Source organism: Tigriopus californicus, chromosome 9, assembly GCF_007210705.1.
Source record: "Tigriopus californicus strain San Diego chromosome 9, Tcal_SD_v2.1, whole genome shotgun sequence".
Lineage (NCBI taxonomy): Eukaryota > Metazoa > Arthropoda > Copepoda > Harpacticoida > Harpacticidae > Tigriopus > Tigriopus californicus.
Window position 1 is genome coordinate 6671087 of NC_081448.1, and position 25209 is coordinate 6696295.

Below are 25209 nucleotides of genomic sequence, written 5' to 3' on the forward strand. Positions count from 1 at the left end.
GAGAGGGGGGAATGACGCAAGATACACTTCTTCTCCTTTGAAGTATCAAGCATTCAGGCGCGCTCACCCGCTCACCCGCTCACCCGCTCACCCGCTCACCCGCTCACCCGCTCACCCGCTCACCCGCTCACCCGCTCACCCGCTCACCCGCTCACCCGCTCACTCCTACGTGATAGGCGGTGCGCGATACACGATACACTCCCTTACTGGAGCCCTCACTCACTGCCTTAGCCAGTGGATTGCTGGATCATTCCATGCAGCAAGTGGGCTCTAAGTGAGAGATACTAAAATGAGTCACAGAGGGTCATTATATGGACCAGTCGAGGGATCGATCTCATAAATTCCATTTTTAGCACCAGTGTGCCACTGGTTTTGCGATATCACCACCCAACCGTCCGCAATTCTACGAGTTCATGGGGATTTTTATTCATAGAGCAACAAGCCGAACCTTTCTACTGCCACAATACAATCGGCAACAAAGTTTCGGTAGCCCCCACCAAGACAACTAGCACATATTTGGGCGAGTTGTTGGCATTTTCAACTACGTTCTGGCGTAAGTGATGTTGTGTCCGGTCGGCCGGGTACAACAGAGAACAGTCTCCAGACTGGCCAGAGGATCGAGGAAACTAGGACTCTCTAGTAGAAGAGTACGAGCATGAAAAGCGACCCCCGGCGGGCGCAGCCTCCAAGACCCACGAAGCCAAATTTCATAACAATGGAAAATAATCCGAACCACTTTTTGGTGACAGTGCGTGCTCTAATCCTGCCGATGATTTTCTTCCAGGTCATGTACAGTCTTGCTTAGGTAGTTTTGTTTTGATTTTTCGTGTGAATTTGGAGCAATTTAAGAAATGCTTTCGGATATCGATGGAAAGTCCAAGCAAATCACCCAACTTTAGCTGACGTTTTCAACAACCGAATGTCAGGTTTGTTGCCGGACAAGAAGGGTTTCCTAGAGAAAACTTAGCTTGGCGTTGACATAAGAAAAAAGTAAGTAGTACCGCTGATAACATCAGATACATGTATACCATAATCTGGGCCAAAAAATCATGGAATTATTGTTTTTCATAAACTCAGTGCCAAATATTTACAATTTTTTTGGCTAATCAGGCCAATTTTGACCAATCCAAAATGGCCTCACTTGAAATTCATTTTCATCTGACCCAAAACCTCATGTTTGTTTGTTGAAAACACTTTCCGTCAAAATATGAAAATATTTCTTGAGTTGCTCCAAATTCAAACGCAAAAATCAAAACATAATCATCAAAGCGAGACTCTAAATGACATTTCCACATGTTTTGAAAAAGGGTCGTCGGCAGGATTAGAGCACGCATTGCCACTAAAAACTGGTTCCGATTATTTTCCATTGTTATGAAATTTGGCTTCTTGGATCTTGGAGGCTGCGCCCGTCAGGAGTCGCTTTTCATGCTCGTACACTTGTACTAGTCTCTAGTACTAGAGAGCCCAAGACGAAACAAGAAAGCGTCATTCACCATCTGGCTTGACTGCTCTTGCCAGGCAGTATGCCCAAACCGGAAAAAGCGCGGACAGGGACTGCTGGTCAGAAAAACGAGGAAATACCGCACGTTGTTTCCAGGCTAAGTCGATCTTATCTCAGGATAATCATACAACCTGTATTCGAATGTGTGTCCAGTTCAAAAACTTCACAAAAATGCAAGTTTAATCAAAGAAATGATACGCTGTCACTTTGAAAAACTACCATAAACTTAGAGGAATGGGCAATGAAAAAAATCATTTAAAGACCCTTCTTCAAGTTTCTATTTTGCTCAATTTAACCTCAATTGAAAGAACAAAATTCTATACACATTCTGTAGCTTGTCAAAAAACAAAAAATAAGTTTAGCAACCTGCTGATTAATTAATTTAATTAATTCATTGGTAGCATTATGCCTTCGTTGGATAGTGCAGGACATCATGGGAACGTTTAGGCAAGCTCTGGCAGGTTCGTTTGGTTGCTGGTACCAGTGTCAGTGAAGTTTGAAGCGTCAAGCACGTTTTTGAAAAGCTGACCCTTCATTCAAATTGCTTTATGAGGAAAGGTCAGCTTCGTTAAAACTAGTTTGATAAGCCAATTTCGCATCACTGGCATAGGGGCTGAGAGGTAAGAGTTGAACAAACTCTAGGGGCCAAAAACGGAAACAGAGCATTAGTAAAGAATGATCAAGACTGTTTTGAGTCATTCAAAACTTTTGAAATCATGTGAAGAAAGATGCAAACAAAAGTGATTTTGTTTCCCAAGAAGGATCTGAGGTTATGTCAGATAGGGAAATAAGAGTGATGAGTAGACTATTTAACTTTTAGTTCAAATATCTTGTCATTTTGGGGCAATTTTAAATATTCAGATGTTTTTTGACCAAATTTCCAAGAAAACAACAGTTTTGATTCCAAATAGTCCTAAAATTTGTCATTTATCTGTTAAAGTTATGCACCAAAGAGCATTTATAATGCATCTCGGTATAATTCTTACACTTTAATGCTTTAATACTTCAAGGAGTTATTTGTTATGTACACTTTTTGCTTAGGATATTCAGCACTACCTTCAGTGTTGCAATATTTTGTTGCAATCCTGATCTGAGCTCGTTAATAAACTTGAACTACATCATTGGTTGCTTAATTTAGCATTAAATTTATGCAAGGCTTGGCTATGTTTAATAAGCAAGATATTTGCAAATGAAAGTGCAAAAATTGAAAACCACTTTCTTTGTAATGTGTTCATGCTTTGAACTTAATCATTCAATTGAAATGGCCAAGGGACAAAATGTATCACACCTTTAGGAATAACATTTGCAAAAGTAGTTGACAAGAAGGCATTAGCCATTTCTCAATGAAAGGAACAAATTGCAGTTGCCCAAAATTACTTTGGGCAAAAATAATAATTCGTTACACAACCATTACTCGAAAAAATTTAGTGGCGTTCCTCGTTACTTTTCCTAAAATTTATATGGCCAATATTTTATATTTTTGCCCCATCAAGACCATACTTCTCTAAAGAAATTGTGCTTTTGGCCTCAAACACTCCAAAAAGCCTAAAATTTGAAGACTATTGACTTTTTCCATGAGCATTAACATTTAATCTTGGCATAAGTGTTAAAAATGTATGGCATCACAATGCTTTGAGTAGTCAAAATTCGGACCCTGGATGGGGTAGTGGTTTTTAAGGTTTTGAAACAATGTCACACAAGTCATGATGAAAAACAGTATTAGACATTGTCAAGCCAGTAAAGCTTCATTGCAAGAAGCCTATGACTTAAGTTGTGAAAATGTGGAAGCTTTGGAAATTTGATACATCATACTCAAGCCAAAGAAAGAATTTCCTTGCTTGAAATTGGACTGAATCATGTCTTCAGTCCAACAGATTTTGATTGAGAAGATGTAAACAATTCAGTAGCATATGCTCCAAGATTTGAAACCAAGAACTCCCTCAAAGTAGCCAATAGCAACCACAATTTTCAACCCTGATTTTCATATTGTTGTTCATAATATGGTGGATGGAAAGAGCAAAAATTGACAATTTCTGTTGAGCCTTTAGCTTCCTCAACTGTCAGGAGATAAACCAAAACTTAAATGCAATTCTGGAAGCTGAAAAAGAAACGATTAACGAATATTTTTTTTTATAGATTTGGGGTCCTTATAAGGACACCAGTTTAAAATGTCATGGAGTTACACTTCCTTTTTCGAAAAGAGGAACGAATTACTCCAATTTCGCTTCTTGTTATTTCGTTACTAATGCCTTGTTAACTTGTCTTCAAATAGATAGTAAAAGACTAACTAGTTAATGGTTTTGAGATTTAGTGGCACGGTTAAAACACTATGTAATAACACTGCTTTAGCTCAATTGAAAAATTAATCATAAAAAGTTATTGGATAGAGTCTCAATTTTCACATCTACTTTTGAAATTTCTTGGGGAAAAACAAAATGAGCAATTTATAGCATCTGTGAATTAAACCTTTAAATTTTTTCTAACTATGAGCCCTGCCTTTTAATACTTGACCAGGTTTGAAGCAAATATTATTTCAATATTTTACATCTTAAAATTGAAAATTTTCCAAATCACGAGAGTTTTAATTTACCAAAAAATAGTAATGCCTCCAGAAAGAAACTGAATTAATTTTTTTTCCAAGAAATCTAGTTCAATTTCTGAAACCATACTCTTTATCATCAAACTTGATGTATGAGCTTTTCAAACAAAAAACAACTTTAATGGCATTGTTGTTGCAGCTTATAACATTATAGAACCATCAATAGAAGTGATCAGATCAAATGAATTATTAAAATTGAATGTAGGGTACCATAAAACTTCGAAAATAAAGACACTAGCCAATTCCCAAGTAAAGAGTTATCAAACCTATCAAGAATAAAAAAAGACCACCTTAGTTTGATGTGAGAATAATCAGTTACATTTTGAGGCTAGCTAATGGTTTCCCAACACGCCACTTCTAATGTGATGTCATTGAAAAGGTAAATCAACTGTAGTAACAAACTTCTGTGATTATTTAATTGATGCTATCAGTAATCCACAGTTTTTATTTCATTTTCGATGTTACTGAATGTTTAATTCAAAATTACCAGGACTTCTTGTTTGATAATTTGTTTAAGATGGAGCTTACAAAGTTGGAAAGCATCACTCTTAACTCGCCAACTTCAAATGTAGTGTAAGGTTTTTAATTATGTTTCTTTACAACGGCGCAAGAACAAACGTTAGCAGAGGGATTACTAACGCTGTCTTTTCTTTTTTTTACCGTGAGATGTCTCATTTTGAAATATGAAAATACTTTCATTTCCAGAATTGTAACCCTTTATATAACGCCACTCAAAAATGATGAGCAAGAAAAGCTCGCGTTAAAATGCTTTTGCAAGTTGTCATATCAAGGCAAGCTAAAGAAAATATGTAAAAAGAAACAACACAATGTTTTAGGCCAAAATATGTTTATTAGGAAACGTCATGGAGACACTTACTTGAGAGGGCGTCCTTGCATGAATTCCCGCTGCTTTGCACCTCTCTTTAGCAAACTTTAACTTGTAAAACAGCAATGTTTGCCCAAGTTACTAGGAAAATGAGCCATAATAAAAGCATAAAAGTTTTGAGGACTTATACGTCGTACATTATGTTCAAGTACTCAGTTTATCTTCAAAGCTGCATCTCGTCAATGACATGGAAAAAATCAGGTGTTTCCTTGTTAGGAGCACCAGATGGCTGGTTGGATTCCCCACCCTCATTGGTTTACACAAATAGTGCGAAAAAAAGAAGATATCAAATTCTATTTTTCTTTCAGTATTTTTTGTTGGAGCATCAATTTGAATCCTGATTGACGTAGGATCGCATTCTTAAAATTTATCAATTGATAGCATTCAACAAGGGTATGCAATATGTCATGCATTTTCAGAAACAGCACATATGAAACCATTATAACAATGCATGGGAAGTATTCTGAACTTTTGGGTGCACATCACCTACAATGAGTTTGATGGTGACTTTGTAACTGATTGGAATACAGTCCCTTTTCCAGAAACAAGCACGAAATACTGTAAGGACATTCACTACTTGTAGTTTCTTTACCACTGCCCTAAAAATACGGGACCGTCCGCAAAAGGAATGATTTTATAGGAAGAAGCAATCATCAGGGGACGATAGCCGTCAGTTTCGGAACATATTTTGCACATACTACTTATTTGTTGGAATTTAATGCTTCTTTACGCTTCAACTCTGTCAGCCTCGGATCAAATGATGGAGGCGCTTGAACTGACATTCAGGGAGAGGTTAAGAAACCTAGCTTACAAAACACAGTTTCCCCATTACTAGTCTCCCCGGCTGAAAATGAGACGAGTTCGACTATTAGAGGACTCTATTGTAACATCAATTGTTTGCACTCGCAAAATAATTCGACGAAAGTGAAGCTCCTTTATGAGACAGCTACAAGTTGCAACTCGGCCTTCATAGCCTTAACGGAGACTTGGTTGACTCTTACCGTGATTGACCCCTAGGTAGCAATGAAGGGATATTGTGGGGTGCCCCTCTACGTTAAAGATAACTATGCTACATCTTATTCATTCTATAGCGATGGTGATGTGGAACTTATTGCATGTGACATTAAGTGCTTAGACTTAAGTTTACTCGCCTTCTACAGACACCCATTGTGCTCTGTAAACAAATTTGAAGATATTTTGAGGCATCTATGTCACGAGCTATCTCATAATTTAAATTCATGGTAACTCCATTGTGGAGATTATAATTACCTGTCCTTTGTGGCTCATCGGCTTTCCCGCCTCGTTACATTGACAGTGACGGAGCTAATATTGAAATTTTCTCCTGCGTCAAAGACCTTGGTGTTACTCTTCAGTAACTTTAGTCTCTATTGACTACTAAGTCAATCATGCGCCACTCATTTCTTGAAAGAGGACCGAGACTCTTCAACAAACTGCCCGCCTCCCTGCGGGTCATCTTTGTTGTTGAACATCCCCTGCCCAAATTCAAAGAAGACCTGGACGACTTCCTCCAAACCATTCCAGACCAACCCTCAACACCTGGGTATCATCGATCAGCAAATTCAAACTCGGTTCTGCTCAGAGTTACTCTTGAGTGATTGTGTAATCACGTTTTTTTTGCCTTGAATCCATTGAAGACATCTGTCTGTGTACAGTAAAATAGATTATCATTATAACTAAATGGATACTGGGATGGTTTTACTTGGCTTCCTTTAGCATGGTGGGTAAAGGTATTTATCTAAAACGAATACATTACATAATCATATGAAGAGGGGCATTTCTCTGTCATCCCTGGATGTTCATGGTTTCGAACTGTTTTACTTCCCATATCCCTTATTTACACCCAATCTCCGTTGGAGAGGACCATGTTCTACAACCGAGACGCGGGAGAAGCATCTGTGGTGGGCAGAGGCGAGATCAATCCTGGTTTTGCACTCGAACGCGAGGACGCACCGAGGTAGTCAATGCTCGTCAAGATGAACCCGGCAGAGACGGATCCTCGCGCATTCTCTCAAATCTGAGTACAGACCGGCTATCGATTTTTATGCAAGGAGAGAAGGAACGAAGGAACCACCGCGGGAAAGAAAGAAGGAATGAGCAGGGAGTTCCAATTTGAACCTACAGGGCTCAACCGTGTCCCTTGTTGCTCAAGTGCTTGTACCGAAAGTGGTCCCGAGAAAAGTGAGCAGGTTTTTTCACTCCAACTTGTTGCTGAAGATATCACCAGCCCTATTGTGCTTACGAGATGGCAACTCTCGTTGATCGTCAGTATCTGGATTGACTTGATTTTTAATTCTCCTGGATTGAGCTCGTCGTTGATGGGGAATCAGTTGGATTTTTGATATGTTCCATCAGACATGATGAACGCCTGAGGTCAATCTTAGGGTGGTTTTCTCTTTTCTTTATTTTGTTAATTACTTTACTGAAACTACAGTTCCTGAGCTTGAGTGGAACTTTCTTTCCAAAAGAATTAGCCTTCTTCTGGTGGTAAACAAAGAAGATGAGGATCAAGAAAGACCCTTCAACAAGAATTAGGGCCTTCGTTTAACTTTCTTCAGCGTTCTTCTTCTCAATCTTTCCGAAGCCCGATTGATTAGACCTTGTATTGGGTGTTACGGTAAGAAAATGACTTCAGCACACAAGCACGTAAACCAAAGAAAATATTCGGCTCAGCTTTGATCCTTGAATGCGTCTTTCATCTACTTCGATCTTTTCAAAGTCGTGGTTACCAAGGAGAGTCTAATTTAAGATCGAGATCTGACCTCAACCATTGTTAGACTGAAAGGGCAGCGGTGTTTTACACCGTTATGAACGGAAACAAGGAACGCAGGCTATCCAATAGATTTGTCACGATGCTTAGTTTTTCAATTGCAAGTGCAAAATGTCACACTATGGTTTGCCCCTGAAAAGAGGCTAGATGTCAAACGCAGACCCTCTGTCTACAAAAAGATTCGTTGGAAAGCAGACAGGAAAGACCATGCTTGGATGGTGTGAGGAACAAGTAGAACCGTTCTCAGCAAGAATGGTCTTAAAATTTGGGAAATTCTAGAGGAAACACTTTGCGGACATCGGTTATTACCGACATTGGTAAAGTCAAGCGTGTCTTTGAAATTTGAATAATGATAAATGAGACATACTTACTGAGGCCCAAGACTGGGCTCAAACTACCAATGGCTGTTCCGTTCCATTGCCCCTAAAGAGAACCCCAAGATGAGGTTGGAATTAAGATTCTTGTCGAATAGAATAGAGAAGAAGATAGAGAATAGAGAAACCTAGTTCAAAAACAAAGAGATCTTTCTCCTATTTCGAGACGCGCACATAGTGATATGCAATTTTTTTGTTGACCGAAGGCAACTCCTCCTGTTCTGAAATCATTCTTTTCCGGGCATCCCTGTTTCAAGTCACGAACTTTGATTTGCTGCCCTTTGATAATTTTCTCTCGCTACCGCAAAATGAGTTTGGCCAACTCGCCAATTCGCCAACTTTGCCTTGTGTTTGTTCGCCGTGGACTTGAAGCACAACCCCCTGGATTTCAATACTGCGTGCTCTATTTTCTATTTCCGTCAAGAAAGAGGGAAAGAACGAATGAAAGAAGAGATTCCTTTGATGCAAAGGCCCCGTCGTCGGCTTAAGTCAGACGGACTGAGTGAGATCCGTTCAAAAGTGACATAAATCCGTTGGGTGATCCATCAAAATCCACTCGACTGACAGTCACGGGTGATGAAAGGACCCCCAAGGAGATGGAGCCCTCAATTTCAATGCTTAACAAGATGATGAAATCAAATTCGTTTTAGTTTGGTACAGGTAGAGTACAAATTGAACTGAAATGGAAAACAAATACAACTGAGAGGCAAGAAGAAAATGCTTACTTCATATCGCCTAAAGAAATCATTTCAAGATTTAAGACTGTCATCCAATGTTCCGATGGCACTGATCAAACATGTTCGATCTTTATCGTTATGGATACTTCGTGGTCAATTAATCGTTTTAGTCCAGATCACCAACCCTGCTCTCTGCTACCAATGCAAAACCATTGTGACATGGTTAATTCCAATTAAGACTGAAAAACACGATATCTGCCTATCCAGTGTCTCGTCGCTGGATCAATTGATCCTTTTTCTAAGAGCTCTCGGGAAAACCGAAACATACTGTTTCCTAGGAATTAGCCGGGAGGATCATTAGGTAGAAGCTCAAATTCAGCCTTACCAAGGAGAGAAATGTCTTTACATGGCTTCTCAACCAAATGTTAATTGAAGAACAAGTTGACCTTTCCACGTTTTTATCCACCCCAAATGAGTGTAAGAGATTTTTTACCCCTGGGTTGTGCTTTACTTTCATCGATATTAGTAGTTTTTACAAGAAAACGATCTTACGAGTCTCGCCCAAGTCGAATCGAATTCTGGAGTACATTTGGTTTGCTAAAGTTGGAGGCTTTGCTTCAGATTAATGAGTAGGTTGCAAAACCTGTTCAATTCTTGCAATGAAAATGGATCGAAAACATTATTGGTTTTTAGTTCTACATTTTTTAGAACAAGATTACGTGATTACTTTCAAGATGCATTTTTTAATGATTTTAATTGTGCAACGAAACATATGAAAAAATACGTAAAGAGTACATTTTGTTATTTGTTCCAGGAGTAGATGAAACAGATCAGAGACGGAAATGCCATGTAACATTATTTCCGATTAAGTAAGGAGTTACATATCGGTGAATTCCTTCATTAACTGCATCAGTTCCAATCAATGGGCCTTGTTGTACCCATGTAACGCGCAGTTTTAAACGGCTATTCCTACGTGCATGTGTATCTTTTCTTCTGGAAAATATTTGTTCTCTTGGCTTCGGTTTAGTCAGGACGATTCAGATAATGATAGATATTAGCCCTAAATTTCTTGGCCTTTCAAAAGGTGACCTTTGCTCTTAACATTCCTCGTTTGGTCGTCAAAAGCTAATCAAACCTTGGATTATTATCAAAATAAAAAAGTTCAAGCCAAATGGATCGCACAGTCGTCACATCCTTAAATGCATGCAACTTAAGCATCTTCGAGAGTATATGAAGAAGAAAAAAGCAATGTACTCATGACACAATAAATTATCCTCTAAAGAAGAGACAATAATCCCACACAAAATGTAAAGTCAGGTGTTAGATATGTAAAGAATATTGGGTGCATCTGATACAAGCCTTTCATTGCCAAACATATAGAGATTGCGCTGGGTTCCATCGAAAACCAAAACCACAGTTTTTTCTGACGATTATTCTACATTTGCAACACACACTCAAGGTGTGATTCTAGGTCTCGCTTTATGAATTGACAGATGGTTGGGGTGGCCAAAACCTGACATCTCACTGACAACAAAAGAAACAAACTTTGTTGCTTATTTATCTCAAAATGTTACGTATACGACCTCTCAAGATGTTTCTAATATCGAAACTGGAATTTAGATTTGGTTATCAACCGAGCGATGTTTCATCATCAACCTTTACCCCAATGGTGAAAAGCACCAGCCATGTCTTAACTTTTTCACTCTTGTAAGTGGGAACGAATTCGTCCATTTACTCGACTAAAATTGTGTCAAAACTAGTGATCAATATGATCCAAACTATACAATAAGAATTTAAATCAACGTGAAAGCAAAGCGAAGGTATACTCACTAGTATTTTCAAATCCTATTAACTCTCCTACACTCTCTGTTATAGAGATGGGCCCCTAAACCCTAGAACCAGATTTTTTAAGGTCAAAATGAGTTGAAATATAAAACCTTGGTATGTCAATTTGAGGGACCCTTCTCTCCTTCTGTCTTTCCAAAAGGCGCTCAAATTGGATTTTCTATTATACATTGTGGCAGAAAGTAGAAAGGTGGTTTATTTGACAGGCTGAAGCCTGTCGACCTTCCATGGATCCTAAACCACATTTACCGGATTCATGCCTCTCTGATTTAGACTAAAGACGGAAAGGCGACAGAAAGGCCGATGCAGGGCCTGCGTGCGTGCGTGCGTGTGTGCGTGCGTGTGTGCGAGCGATGCGAGCAGTGCGTACATGCATAATGAGACCGATAAGGTCGTATTGAAGTAGTCTGACAGAAGAGAATGTGATTAACTTGGGAGTAGTAGATTGGAACCTTTTTCGAGTTAAATCCTATCAAATGGAATATGTTTGGTGTTAATCCTTTTCACGGAACATGTACATACGGAGAATACCTTGTCAACTAAGATTACTTATTCTCTTTGGGCCTTAATCAATTTGAGCTGATGTGAATGGAAAACTGTGGCAAGATCTGCTTTCAAGAGAAGATCATGAATTAATTAGAGTACAAATGGGCTTAAATGCGGTGTTTCGCGAGGCCTTGAATTGACGACTGACTACCCTTTTCTTATATTTACTCGTCAAATTACTACCCACATTTTCTAAACGCTGTGGAGTTCATTTCAAAATTTTTTCTCTTTTACAGAAAATTTTGCAATGTCCACTCATAGCCGGAATATGATGACATCGACGAAAAGGCAATGATTGGGCTCATTCCAACATCCCTTGGTGATCAACTGACTAGATGTTTTTGTAGGCCCAAGGGCGAGTGTCGTCAACCAAGACGTTCCACGATCACTCAAAGTGGCTTGGTCTCGTGCAGAATGGAGTTGAGATGATACGAAAGTGATGCTCAGCGTTGTGATCGCACTTTCCCTCACCCTGATATCCCTGATCGGATTGATTTTCAACCTGGTCATCGTGATTGCTCTTTGTTTATCCAAACGGGTAAAGAACTTGATAGAGACGATGATGCGTTGTCCCGAGTCACTTTGGCACTAATCATTATACTTCCAGCTCGCTGTTCCGGCTAATTTGCTCATTCTTCATTTGGGCGTGATCCATGTTCAATTTTGTGCTGCCTTCTTATTAGTGGCTTCGCCCTCACTGCTACGAGGAAGTGGGACATTCTTGGGATTCTCTGTCATTTGTTCCATTCAAGGCTTCATCACGACGACCAACTATCCAATTATGATTTGGAATCTCTCAGGAATTCATTTGGATCGGTTCGCCTCTATTGCCTATCCTCTCAGGTAAGGCCAACTTGAGGGTTTCATTGTCTTACTTCTTGGTCTTAGCGACTACGAGGCAGCCAACATTACAATGAAGCATGCGCTTTGTATCAAAAAATCGGTTGGCTGACATCTTCTTCGCCTGCTATCACTCAATCAAATATGTCTCCAGTGTGTGCATGTTTGACTATCAGGAATTTTTCAATTAATATTCAATACAACCAACGCTTCAGTGCGGTAAATGATATGAGTGGTAGCCTTTTAGAAGCAGATCCATCCACAAAAGATCAAACCTCCGACGTATGAGTGTGTCGCTGAAAGGCAATGACGTGGGTTCTTATGAGAAAACCGTACCTATTTTGTGTAATCACCCTCGGAGCCCAGCAACGCGATTTTCTTTGAAGGAGGAACTGATCTCAAAAAACTCTCATTTTCGCAGAGCATTGCAATCAATACTGCTCGAAGAACTATATATTTCTTGCTCCCACACATCTAGCTTTTGAGGGGTTTGGTAGCAAAGTGCTGAGCACCGTCAATACCTTCAGTGAAGACCAATAACTTTTCCATCTTCATTCAAGGTCTAAGGTTAGGCAGAAGAAAGTACTGCTTTTCTCAGGAGGAAAAGCTCTTTTTGCATAAATTCATGCTGTTGTCAAAGACCACACAATCCTGTCCGCTATACCTTTGAGTCTAGAAGTTCACAGAGAAAAGTTGACATGATTACATCTAGGGAAGAATTCACTGGGATTCGTCTACATCCCACTCAGTTACAATCAAGTCTCTGGTCCCATTATTCTGCTAATGGAACTTGATCTTTGTTCCAGATATACCAATTTCGTGACTCGTTCGCGAATAATATCTTACATGGCCTTTGCCTGGGTCAATGTCATGGTGGCCAGTGTGCCTACGGCCTTTGGATTTCCAGGTCTGGAATACCGCACCACGTTTGGCACCTGTGTTCCGGCTTACTCTCAGAATTTGTACTTCCCCGTGCTTTATTCCTCCTTGGGGCTCATTGTGCCTTTCAGTATCATCCTCATAGTGAACCTTCGCATTGTTCGCATTGCCAAATACCACCAGTTTCGAATTGCTAACGCCCTCTTGGGCATGTCCTTTCCACCCACGGAACAATCCCAAGTTCGTCTCAAGCAGAGAGAGTCCTTGAAAAAGTTTGAGGGCATGAAGGGGGTCTTGGCCGTGACTCGATTGGTGGGCTCTCTCACCATATTGTATGCGCCCTTTGTCACTATGATTATGGTCGAGTCCATCACGAAACGGGAAATAGACCCTTGGTTGGGAAATCTCTGCCTCATCTTAGTAATGGTCAGTCCAATTTACAACGGCATTGCCTATGGTCTCAAAAATAAGGTAAAAACAATTAATGACAATTGTTCTGCTTTATGAGTGCAGTATAAAGATCCCAGCCATTGAAAGGTCTGATTCACAGGATGTGATGGGAGTTTTGACGAACTTTGTGCGGAAAGAGTACTACAAGAATGAAATTCAACAAGAGATTCGTTTACGTAGTCCGGGTCCACCCTCCTCACGAGCATCCATGCATAACATCTTTGGCCAACTCTCTCAAGTGCCCATGCTTAAAAGACACATCTCTTCCACCTCAATGACACCGGTAGATGACAGCCAGCCCATCTTAAGTAATTGCTACGTGCTTCACTAATTCTAATTTGAATGTTTCAAATTCTAAGGATTTGGGCAACCGAGCATTCCGATCCTCGTCCACTTTCCACATTCCCAGTGACCAATTGGCTTGTCTGAAGCGCAACCAAGTCAACCAGAACCACAGAAACTTTAATGCATCTTCGATGAATGTCAACCAAGAGGACTTTCAAAGTGCTCTGGTCATCCCCAAACCCATGCAAGGCCGACCTCCGCCATTACAACGCCATACATCAGACCTCACTTGGCGTATCAAACGTATTCAAGACGCTGAGAATGCGAGAATTGGCCTAGAACCTATGGAACGAGGCTCTTCTGAGGAGGATGAGCACGATGAGGTCCACCAATATTCGATTCCAGTGTCTCGACAAAGTTCGGGAAACTCGCTGGGCGTGCCGGGTCAACCTCGTCTGGATCGCATTTCCACCGGCGACGGCGACGACGACGACAACGACGAGGATGCTATTATCATCAAGACTGAGGAGAATAACCATCGAAATGCGAAGGAGAACAAAGCTCCCCGGGAAAATGGGTAAATTCTTGTCATATCTTTCCCGGGGTTGTCAGTACAATGGAACTAAGTAATTTAGTGCCTCTAGCGTGGGTAATTCTAAAGAGCATGACTGGTGAGGATTCCAAGATTTATGGCAGAGAAAATCCACAAGTCACGGAAATTAGCTTTTCTTGTACTTTAATTTGCGCCATATTGTGCACCACAGAAAAGCAGTACCCTTCTTATGGCAAAGCTAGTTTCCGTCTCCCGTTTCGAGCTTCCTTTCCGAATGAAAAAAGACGACACCAAAAAGAGTACATACAATCTCCCTCATGCTTTTTTCATCCTCTTTCCAGATCCGTTACATTTGAGAACTTCAATTTCATTTCAAAGAAAATATACCAATTAGCCAAAATGGACCGTCGAAACCCAAAGCCAACAAAAATAATCCCTAAAATAGCTAAGGTACGAGTAGTTCTGTTGTTATTTTCATCTAATATGGTTTTTTTAGTTTCTATTTCCACTATTTTACAAATTGAAAAAGATGTTACTCATTTGTGTCTAAATCCAAATCATACCTACAACAAACTACTCATTCACAATGGCCAAAAATTAGTAGCGTTTCTTCTTAAAGCAACCCTTAATCAAATTAATAACCTAATCAAACCGAGGTTGAGCAAGTTTATCTCAAAATTATTGCATGGGGTATCATTATGAATAATTCAGAGGGAAGTCTTCATGGATCCACTCATTGTTGCTCTTTTTTGCCGCCGAAATGCTGCAACCATGGGCATGCTTCTAAGTTAAGACTCCTAAAACGTGATCTTGTTTAAAAAGAGTGGAATATGGAGAGATTACTCTAAATTCAAATTTACTCAACAACATGAGAAAAATAACAATCCCGCAATTTTAGTTTTAAAAAAGACCGTCCCACTAAATCATTCAGGCCGAGTAAGTGGTGTTTAAGTTTTTTTTTTCTAAATTATGATAGTTCCAACGATATTTCTATCATTGGACATTTTACGATAGATTTACAGAATGCTTTATGGCACTTGATTGCATACTACGTATATTTTCTTTTTAACGGACTCTTTGGATTTTGTTCAGCATGATGTACTTCAATCAGTAAACGGGACGAAAAGTTGAGTAAAACCTTCATTTTAGTATTACTAACAGTTTACTTCAAAAGGAAAACCAAAGCAGTTTGGTTTTCGAATGGCGTTATGGTGTGTGAGGAAGAAAAATGTAGAATAGTTGATCACATCGATGGAGAATGGAATCGAGCTTTGATGTCAATATTTGCTTAGTAATTGATCGTCTGATTAATAGAAAGAGTTTTTCCCCTTTTAGGATGTACCACTTGCAAGAGTGACAATGGTAAACAATGAAGATTCGGATGCCAGCTCGGACTTTGTTCCAATGGACAACAGCGATTCCGAAGGGTGTGGTAACAGTTTAGACTCGACGAGTAACTCTAGGAAGGGCTCAATTAGTAGTGGTAGTAAAAAGACAAGTGGAGTAACATCTAGTAGGTTGATGTCTACTACATTCAAATCATTGTGGCATGTAAGTTATCCAACATGTACACTAAGGAATGACGTTTAACCCTTGTCCTAATCATTGTTTTTGTCTCCTTAAAACCCCCAAGTCTTCCCATCGCTTCAATAAGGATCGTCCCCGAATCACCATCACTCGTGTCCCAACCATTGATCAATCGAGTCTTGAGTTCTTGTATCCCGAAATTTCAAATATTCCAACCAAAGTAACGGGTACAGTGACCGTCCATAGAGAGCCGCCCAAAAAGGCTCCTTGGCCGAATAAGCCGGATACTTCGTTACAAAATGACACAATTCACGAAACCTCGTATAATGAAGACACAGAGAGCGACCAAAGCGAAAAGAACAACATGGAAGAGCTGGAGAACGTACAAGAGCAGGAAGAGGAGTTGGAACTTCCGGAGGATCCCGTGGATGAGATCCATTGAGTTTAGACATGGTTTATATTGAGTCTCATACGTACATTGTAACCCTTCAGCTGTTGTAAGAATTGAAAGTGGTAATAATGCTAGATAGATGTCGTATCTAGCTAAATAAATGGAATTTACGCGTCCTTTGTCCTTTTCACCTTAATTACTGATAAGCAGGCTCCGACAGAATACGTTGTATCCACGTCGAGTAGAATTTCCAGAAGTTTGACGGTTCGGATGTGCGAAGGAGCTGAACCGAGCGATTGGGAAGAAAACCGGTTACTAAAACCATCTCTGACAAAGAAGCTTTATTAGGCTGAGTATTTTCTAATAATGTTTTCCAACCATCTTTTCCATACTAGTTTGATTTCCCCCCCTTTAGTACTTGAAATAAACGGCAATCCAAAAGAGAAAAAATCATGATATTTTGTGTCTCTGTTGCAAGCAATCAACAACCATTAGTCCAGACTAAGGGGAAAAGGATTAATACTCGGTAAGTATTTATTTAGGGCAAGGCTAAATATTTGGAAAATATCTGAAATATTTCTTTGTATGCTATCGATAATAATGATTTTTGAAACGATTATGAAGGCACCTTTAAAAACCAAAGAAAAAATCAAATAAATAAATCAACAAATCAGCTTGGGGGTTAATTGTTCACAAGTGCAAACTCGATACTATACCCAACCTAATTTTTGATACCTGAACCAATACAACTATGCATTATACTATAAAACGAATGTCTAGAGTATTTGTTCATTTTGACTTTTAAAATCTATCCTTCGTCTCCCAAAGTTAAAATTTGAATAAGTCATTAAGCATGTTATCCCCATCAGATTGAAACTGTTGCCATAAAGTAATTCGAACTTTGGAAATGAACGAATTTTTATGTGCCAAAAAACATAGCCAAGAATCGGGATAATAAAGTGCTAAGGAAAAAAACCATAGCGGGTAGACGAAGATTATTTAAAAGTTGTACAAGTAGTTGAGATAAGAATGAAAAATGCAATAGACAGGCATACAGGTCAAATTTCCCGGTCCAAGAGGTACAAAAAAATCTTGCCTCCTAAAAACATTGAAATGCATCAAATATTGAATGATGATGTCACGCGTCATTATCAATGCTAATTAGTGTAACAGTAAAGCTTCAAATTTTAGGACTGTTCGAAACAACATAAAAAGCACATTGATTTAGTGAAGCCTTTACGGGACAAAACCCCTGAAATATTTGTAGTATAAATTTCAGGAAAATAACTAACGATTACGCGTTCACATGTTTTGACGACTATTATTTGTGTAATAAGATACTCACCACTAGACTCGTACAAAAAATGTAGTTTCCTCAGAGTAGTATGGCCTTGATGGGGCACAAACCATAAAATATTGGTCATCTAAATTTTGGGAAAAGTAACGAGTAACGCCATTATATTTCTTTTCAAGAAACGGTTGTGTAACGAATAGCTATATTTGACCAAAGTAATTGTAACTGTAATTCATTCCTTTTATTGAGGAACGACTAATGCCCTGAACGTAAGTTATGGAAATGCAGAGAGTTGGGAAATTAGATCCAACATACACAAACCAATGGAAGATTTCCTACCAACCAAATCAAATAAACTAAAAACTTGATAATTGTAAAGAATCTCTTCATAGTTGTTGTTATTATGGATGACAATGGACTTTCAGCCTTGAGGTCTTGGAAGGATTCTAAACCGACATGGATAGAGAGGGGGGGAAAATGGCACCCACTTATTTTACATATTTAATGTAATCCTTGGCAAAGTTGCACATTTTTTGCATATTCTGTCACTTTGCAATTTTTCCTGCATATTTTGAGTCTTCTCAGACAGATTCACTCAAATCACCAAAAAACTGGTTTGTTGACAGGGCTCTTCAAGGACAAACATTCAGAAAATTCAAACAGCAACTGGTGAGACTCCGTTAAGCAATAGCATGGATTCATTATCTATTTCGAATTGACAGAGATTTTTCCAACACATTCAAAAAGTTTCAAAGAAGGCCCCATCTGGTTAAACGTAAAAATAGGGTTTCAAAATAGTATTCTATAAAATTGACAGATTCTAGTGTTTGTTTTTTGAGTTTTTAATAGAACTGCGAAATTATTTTTTGAAAATATCAAAAGGTTTAAAATCATTTCGCAGGTTTTTGTTTGGCACTGGTAAATGCTTTTTTCTGAGAGATGCTTCAAGATTGCGTTTTTAAATTTTGCGAGAACTACAATTTATGTGCAATATTAGGTGGTTATAAGATTTTGTGAGACATATTAGAAAAAACTATAAACACCTAATTTTTCAAAGGAATATTTCTGTATTTTTTTTCACGTACTTTAAGACTTTTTGTGTAATTTATGTACAGATTTTTTGAAAAATTATTACCCATCGCCCCATCTCTATTAGTCAGAAAGGGGAATAAACTCAAACATTCAAAGATATTTTTCGTCTTCAAGTTCAGTCAATTTTAGCAACTTTTCTCAATTGAAAGCATTTTTATTGCATTTAAACATGTTGCAGTGTTTGTCAAAAATGCCTTTTAAACTATGCATGAGTGGCAAAAACTTATCAACCTTTCTTTTTCGCATTTTCCCTGATTTTTTTCTCAAGTGGAAATGTAAGGTCCAGAGTGTTTAACATGTACAGTGCTTGTACTGAGTTTTTGCACTTAACTAAAATGAGGGGTGACAATTGATCCTTTTTTTCCAACTAAGTCATGTTAATCGATATTTATTTTTTTGTTTATGAGGGCTTTTGTTTTTGCTATATATATACTGACTAGTATAGCTCATCATAGTGGGAGAGCCCGAACAAACTGATCTTTCGAATTGGTACATTGGTTGATCTCGTTTCTTGACATCCATTAAGTTCCATAGAGATTTGGCTTTGGAAGCATAGTCCGAGTTAAAGTGGTTGTACAAGACATGTAGTCCGTCAAGACTGTTGGAGAGGAAAGCTTTTTGAAACCTCGCCAGAAGACGTTCGAGTTTTGCGTTGCCTCCTCAACGAGTACTTTATCGGGAAGCAAGAGTTCATTTAGCACATGATAAATTGTGCGTGGAAATTCCATGGAAAACTGATTAAAGTCCTTACTAGGCTCAAGAATGGGATGTCTTTTCTTCGTGGACGAAAAATGAAGCATTTTTAATTCGTTTACCAACAACCAAAAGCAACTTGTTGTGTTCAATGAAGTATCTGCTAAACCAAATACATCTTGTGATTGGAAGTTACCACGACTAAATGAAAAAAGGTATTTTAATAACTTTTCCTAATCAAAAATCATTTACAGACTCTTCTTTAAGTTTCTATTTTGCTCAATATAAGCTCGCTTGAAAGAGCAAAAATTCTATACGCATGATGTAGCTTGTCAAAAAGCAATAACTACGTTTAGAAACCTGGTGATTAATTAACTCATTGGTTAAATTATGCCTTCGTTGGATAGTCTAGGAGGACTGCCAATTGTACAGTCACAAATCAAATCAGCCTCCTTTCTGGCCAGCACGTTTCTTGGGCATGAAAAAAAAGTCATACTTGTTTACAGCACCAAGTAAAAAGTTTGCAAAAACAAAATTGTCTTAACACCCATTTGTAGTTTTTGACGTATATGTGGATTCTGGTCCTCTTTCTTGCTTGTGATGGGAGTCCTTCTTTTCGGCAATGGTGGGACAAATCTGCCATGGATCTAAGAGACTTAAATTCGGCTAACTCCTATTAATAGTAATAATAACTTATCTTTGGCAAAGCAATTGTAATCATAATGTCTATCATGCTAGTCTAAAATCCGCATTTTCAGCTAGTTTTCTTTTATTCGTGCACACTTCATGTTGTACATTTTTATGCGCAATGTATTGACCATAAGGTTCTTTTAAATATTTGAGCAATAACCTAAACATGACAAAAAGCATTTTTTTTGTTAAAATAAAACGATAAACTTGACAGAAGCTACACTCCTATTGACGTTCATCTTTCAACCCTTCCTAAAGGAGGAAATAGAAGCGATCAAATTAAAATTTAGCAACTCACATTAAAACAAGCAGAAAAAGCATTTTTCCATTTGTTCTACAATCTTATCAACAATTACCTCTATTTCTTAGTACTGTATCTACAAATACATCGGCAAGTCTTTTAAAATGTAACGCTTCTACTCGTTAACAGATATTAAGTATCCTTTAAAGCGCTTCCCCTCTTATCCTTTTGAAGTGACGTTTTTCGACTTGACATTGCTGTTTTCAAGTTCTTATTTTTTCCCATTTTCCTTCTTTACTTCTTTCGTTCTTCTTCCATTCTTAATTTTAAATATTTCAAAACAATGCTTTTTAAACTCACACTTGGTGATTTGAGTGGTAAGCACATGCTTTTTGCCACCTCAAACATGGCACACATATTTTCCCTTCCCATTTTCCCCGTTAAACTACTGACGGGATGAAATAAATAATCATGGGAGGTTGCGACTAGGGCTACCAATTTACATTTTCAGTGGCATATGGCATCACTAGCGCAACATGGGAAACCAGTTCGTTAGTCACAAAAAGTAACCCTGATTTTTCTTCGATCAAACCAGGGTTGCTTTTTTGGTCAAAACTAACTTTTTACCCTATGATGGACAGGGTGGTGCTTTGAATTTCCTAGCTTTCTGGCAATCCTGATTTTGAAAATTTGTTCGATGCCATCACTAGTTAAAACATGTTTAAAAAAGCCTTCCATCAGGTGCTTTCAGGATTCAAAATGTGTGGCGCATCCCATCAGCATTTGTTTTGCGACCACAACAGCCTTCAAACTAGCGTACAAGCCCTCTACTTCAAACTAGAGATGGGATCAAATCAAACTTCAAATTCAAGGTTGCCAGAAAACATGGAAAGTGAAGCATCCGCCTAGTCCATCTCAACATAAGCACATAGGTTTGAGTACCACTGCAACCCTGGTTTGACGGAAGAAAAATCAGGGTTTCTTTTTGAGGCTGACGAACGGGTTTCGGAGATTTCGCCCATTCCACGTACCCGTAATGTCATAGGCCATTGAATATATAAATTGGTAGCCCTGGTCGCTGCCTCCCGTTATCATTAATTTGATCCCCACAGAGCAATTGGTACGGCAGCACGGTGCTTAGAATGTTGTTAAATAACTTTCAACTATGCTCTCCAGACTATTAAAGACGGTTCTCAAAATCAATAAATCAAGAAGGTCAATTTCTGTTCTGTGAACAAAGTCAATTGTAGATCAAAAAAATTATAGAATGACACTAAAAACACACTTAATGGCACGTCAGACCAAAGTGCAGAATATCATAATCATCAAATATGTTAGTTGCACCATCAGTAGAAATTTCACTGACATATTTAAAGCGACTACTTAGCTATTTCAAGTTGAATGTTCCAGTTTTTGTCAAAACTAGGCGACAAATGCCTTAGCTAAAAGTACCTTGGCAATAACCAAATAACATGTACTATACTTTTACAACTTCACATTTTCATTTGAGTTGTTTTATCCTTTCAAACATGTTTTGGAAAAGAAATTCAGAATTCCTTCTAAAAGTACTGCATTATTGTATGTTAAGAAAAATGCGGTATTCTATTTAGCGGTTAGGTTATTAAATAAGAAGCGTGATCATTAGCGTTTCCTTAAAATGGGATTTTAAAATGGGAAACCAATATATGAATTTAAAATGTTTTTTTGTTACCCAATGTTTTATTTCAAGTTGATATAGCATCACACAATGTAACAAAAATAATTCATCTGAGTATCTGAAATCAAAAATGTACTTAACATGTCAATTAATTTGTGGCAAGTGGTCGTCATCGATTTTGGTTGCCAATTTTGACAAAAAGTGGAACATTCAACTTGCAATAGCTAAGTAGTCGCTTTAAATATGTCCATGAAATTACTACTGATGGTACATCTAACATATTTGATGATTTCGATATTCTGCACTTTTGGTCTGATGTGCCATTAAGTGTGTTTTCAGTGTCATTTTATACCTTTTTGATCTACAACTGACTTTTTTACAAAACAGAAACTGAACTTCTTGATTTACTGATTTCAAGAATCGTCTTCATTAGTCTGTTGAACACCGTGGCAGAACTTTAGAATTAGGATTTTTAGAATTATGTACTGTAAACGGCTTCGCTGCCAACATCGGCCAATGGTTATTTTGAATAGTTTCCATCTCCGTAAACTCATTGTAGAAGGCTAATCCTTTTATTGTTATGTATGCAGGATGGCTTGCATGGCCTTCAATATGGATTACAATAGATATTTAGGATTTTTCAAAACTACTATTGCAAAAGTTACCCCAGTTAAGGCCAGTTGACGCTAAACAAGAAAGGAGTCTTCAGCATAGCTTTTTTACATTATTGGTTAAGTGCAAACATTTCGCAGCCATGAACCTAAAAACAAGAGAGAATGATTCCAAAACTCATCTATAGATTTGACTGCTCTCTGCTCTCTTGTTTTGGGGTTCTTGGCAGCAACATGAAATGTAACAATGTCCAAGGCTTCTCATTCAAATTTTAACAACAATTAGCATTGAGCTCAAAAAGTGCAACAGTGTTATTGCAAACAGGCTTCAGGCGTGTAAGTCATACTATGTAAAATAACATGGAAGAATTCATGTTATAAAAAAACCCACTCAAATAAAGCCATTTCACGTCAATGAAATGGGATAAGCAGGTTCTTTACTTTACTTTAACATTTATGGGAATGCAATAATTAAAGTTGCCAGTAGCATCCGTTTCACTCAGACAACCTATAGTTTCAAAGAAGTTAGGTAAATACCTCTTAAGGAGCTCAAAAAAATATTTTTGAAATAGTCAGATTATTTTCAAGAATGCCTGAAGAGTAACTTAGCCCATGTAACTGACCTTTACAAACTAGACTTTTTGCTAAAATGCATTTGATTAAAGATAGAAAGCACGTAAGGCGCTGAACTCATTGTCTTACTCTTCCAAGACAATGCATAATCAGTATATTTGGTTAACTTCTCAGGAACGAATGAAAATGAAAATTGGACGTGAAAGCAGTTGTCTGAACCCTCGATGTAGATTAAGCAACAAAGCATTTTAATTATGTTAAACCGATAGGCATTTAATTCCAAAAGCCTGACGCAAATTATTGGTTCAATGTTTAATCGCACTAAGAGCAAGTTCTAACTAGCGAACAAAAATTACGAAGAAAACTGATGTTTTCTGAGAACCTTAGGAGATCAATTGATGTCTTCAAACAAACACACGCAGGCACAATCGTCCATATCTTCATTTCCCGCGTGCCAAAAAAGGAATCCATTAATATGTCATAAAAGTGTCCTTGGGGAACATATCATTAGTCGTCTTTCGAGTGCATTGCTGTGGACAAGTTCCAGAGGGGAAATAATGGCGCGAAAAAGTCGTTCCCCTACTCTTGACCTTCTTGGTCAACGAGATAGACTGTTCTGTTCGATTATTCTGGACACTCTCGCTCTTGCAGTGTGCTCCATGATCGTTATCATCAGCGGATCTTCCAACTCAACTTCGAACATGGACAGTATTGTATATCCAGAGAAGCAATAAGAAGATGACATGTTTCCCAACTCATAATCAATACCACTCAGCTTACATGGGACACCCAAGTCAGTGGCAGAGATGCCATCATTAGATCGAAATGACAAAATATGATGAGAACGTCTGCCTATCGTTAGTACACACTACTGTCTATTATGCATCACCCATTGTGAAATATGTACTTCCAAGAATTAGGAGGGTTCCGGAGTCTTCTTGGTCCATTCAAACACTCAGGGAACGGAATATACGAGTCTGACAAACGATTTGTGTACCGCTGCCATTACCCACCATGGAATCAAGGAAGAGGAAATCGAAAAGAGAGATGTTTGAAAGAATTGAAATGTATGCATTCTACATACATACAACGACGCTTCTCTCTAAAGACAATAAGTACTCGAAATGAGCTGGATCACTACCTGGTAAGCCCATGTGACAGCAAAAAAGACGTGTCGAACGAAACGGCACTTCACGAAGCAAGTATGGCTATGACAGCTAGCCAAGAGGGTAAAAAAGCATTTGGATTGGATCCATGGAACAATTCTACGAGACAGATCGACCCGTTCAAGAGGTAATCTCAAGACGGAACAAAAACAATCACTTGCGTTGACATTCTGTTTCTGAAAATCCCTCCTTGTTCATATGACTTTGTCAGAGTGGTTGGTTGGTTGGCTTTTGGATCCACCGCTACTTGGCCGACTAACTCTCTCGAGCTACTGGGGTCTCATGACCTCAAATCGTGTTTGATCTGCCAAGTCCCGCGACGTTGACGTAAAGCCTCGCTTTAATTCGTCCCTTTAAAGTGTCCTCTTGGTCCAGTTTCTCGGAAATGGCAGTCTCTGAATGGCTTGATCACGCACATATGCTGACCGAGCTCGCCACTTGGAATGGCTGGCTCTGATAAATACCTATCGCCCGCTCATTGGGGGACGCAGTTGAAAATTGAAAACCATATCCGCCCAGTAATTGGTAGCAATCCCTTCCTTTCGAAAACAAAAGCAACCGGCCTTACAGCAAGCATGCCGCACTACACTATATTAGAGGTAAGGTCTCCCAAGCTATTTAGGCAATCATATAATGGTGCTTGGTGGTATGGAATGATGATCTCCTTACTTTTTGCCACCCTATCTACAGTAGAAAAGGAAGTCCATAACGAGTCTACGAGTATACAGGAGAGGACAAAAGCACAAATGCTGGAGGCAAGGGAAAAGAAATGGACCCTTTACATTACTGACCAGAGCCTCCCTCTATTGTGCGCAAACTACCAAAGCTAGCTCATAAACTGCGACAATGATCTGTCAAACTCTTCGCTACATGTAGTACCGGGGAACAACGGAACGTGACAAACACACTACCTTTTCCATCTGTGTGCCGGCCGTAAATGAACCATTATCTGCAATTGTGCCTCATCTTCAGGAATAATCTATGGCTTTCTTTCGACTGAGTAACAGCATGGGCGATCTCGAGGAAGTAATCCTGCTTACTTTTGGCAAAG

At 38.7% G+C, this 25209-nt stretch overlaps 1 protein-coding gene across 1 annotated transcript; it reads left to right on the forward strand.

The window, feature by feature from the left end:
- The first annotated feature begins 7120 nt into the window (after nucleotides 1-7120).
- Nucleotides 7121-16317, forward strand: LOC131887185 (uncharacterized). The gene is made up of 9 exons (XM_059235722.1): nucleotides 7121-7621; nucleotides 11453-11754; nucleotides 11824-12059; nucleotides 12863-13406; nucleotides 13486-13668; nucleotides 13745-14247; nucleotides 14565-14673; nucleotides 15559-15774; nucleotides 15857-16317. The coding sequence occupies exons 2-9, from the start codon at nucleotides 11656-11658 to the stop codon at nucleotides 16190-16192; spliced, it is 2226 nt and encodes a 741-aa protein (XP_059091705.1). The 5' UTR covers nucleotides 7121-7621; nucleotides 11453-11655; the 3' UTR covers nucleotides 16193-16317.
- Nucleotides 16318-25209: the final 8892 nt, after the last annotated feature.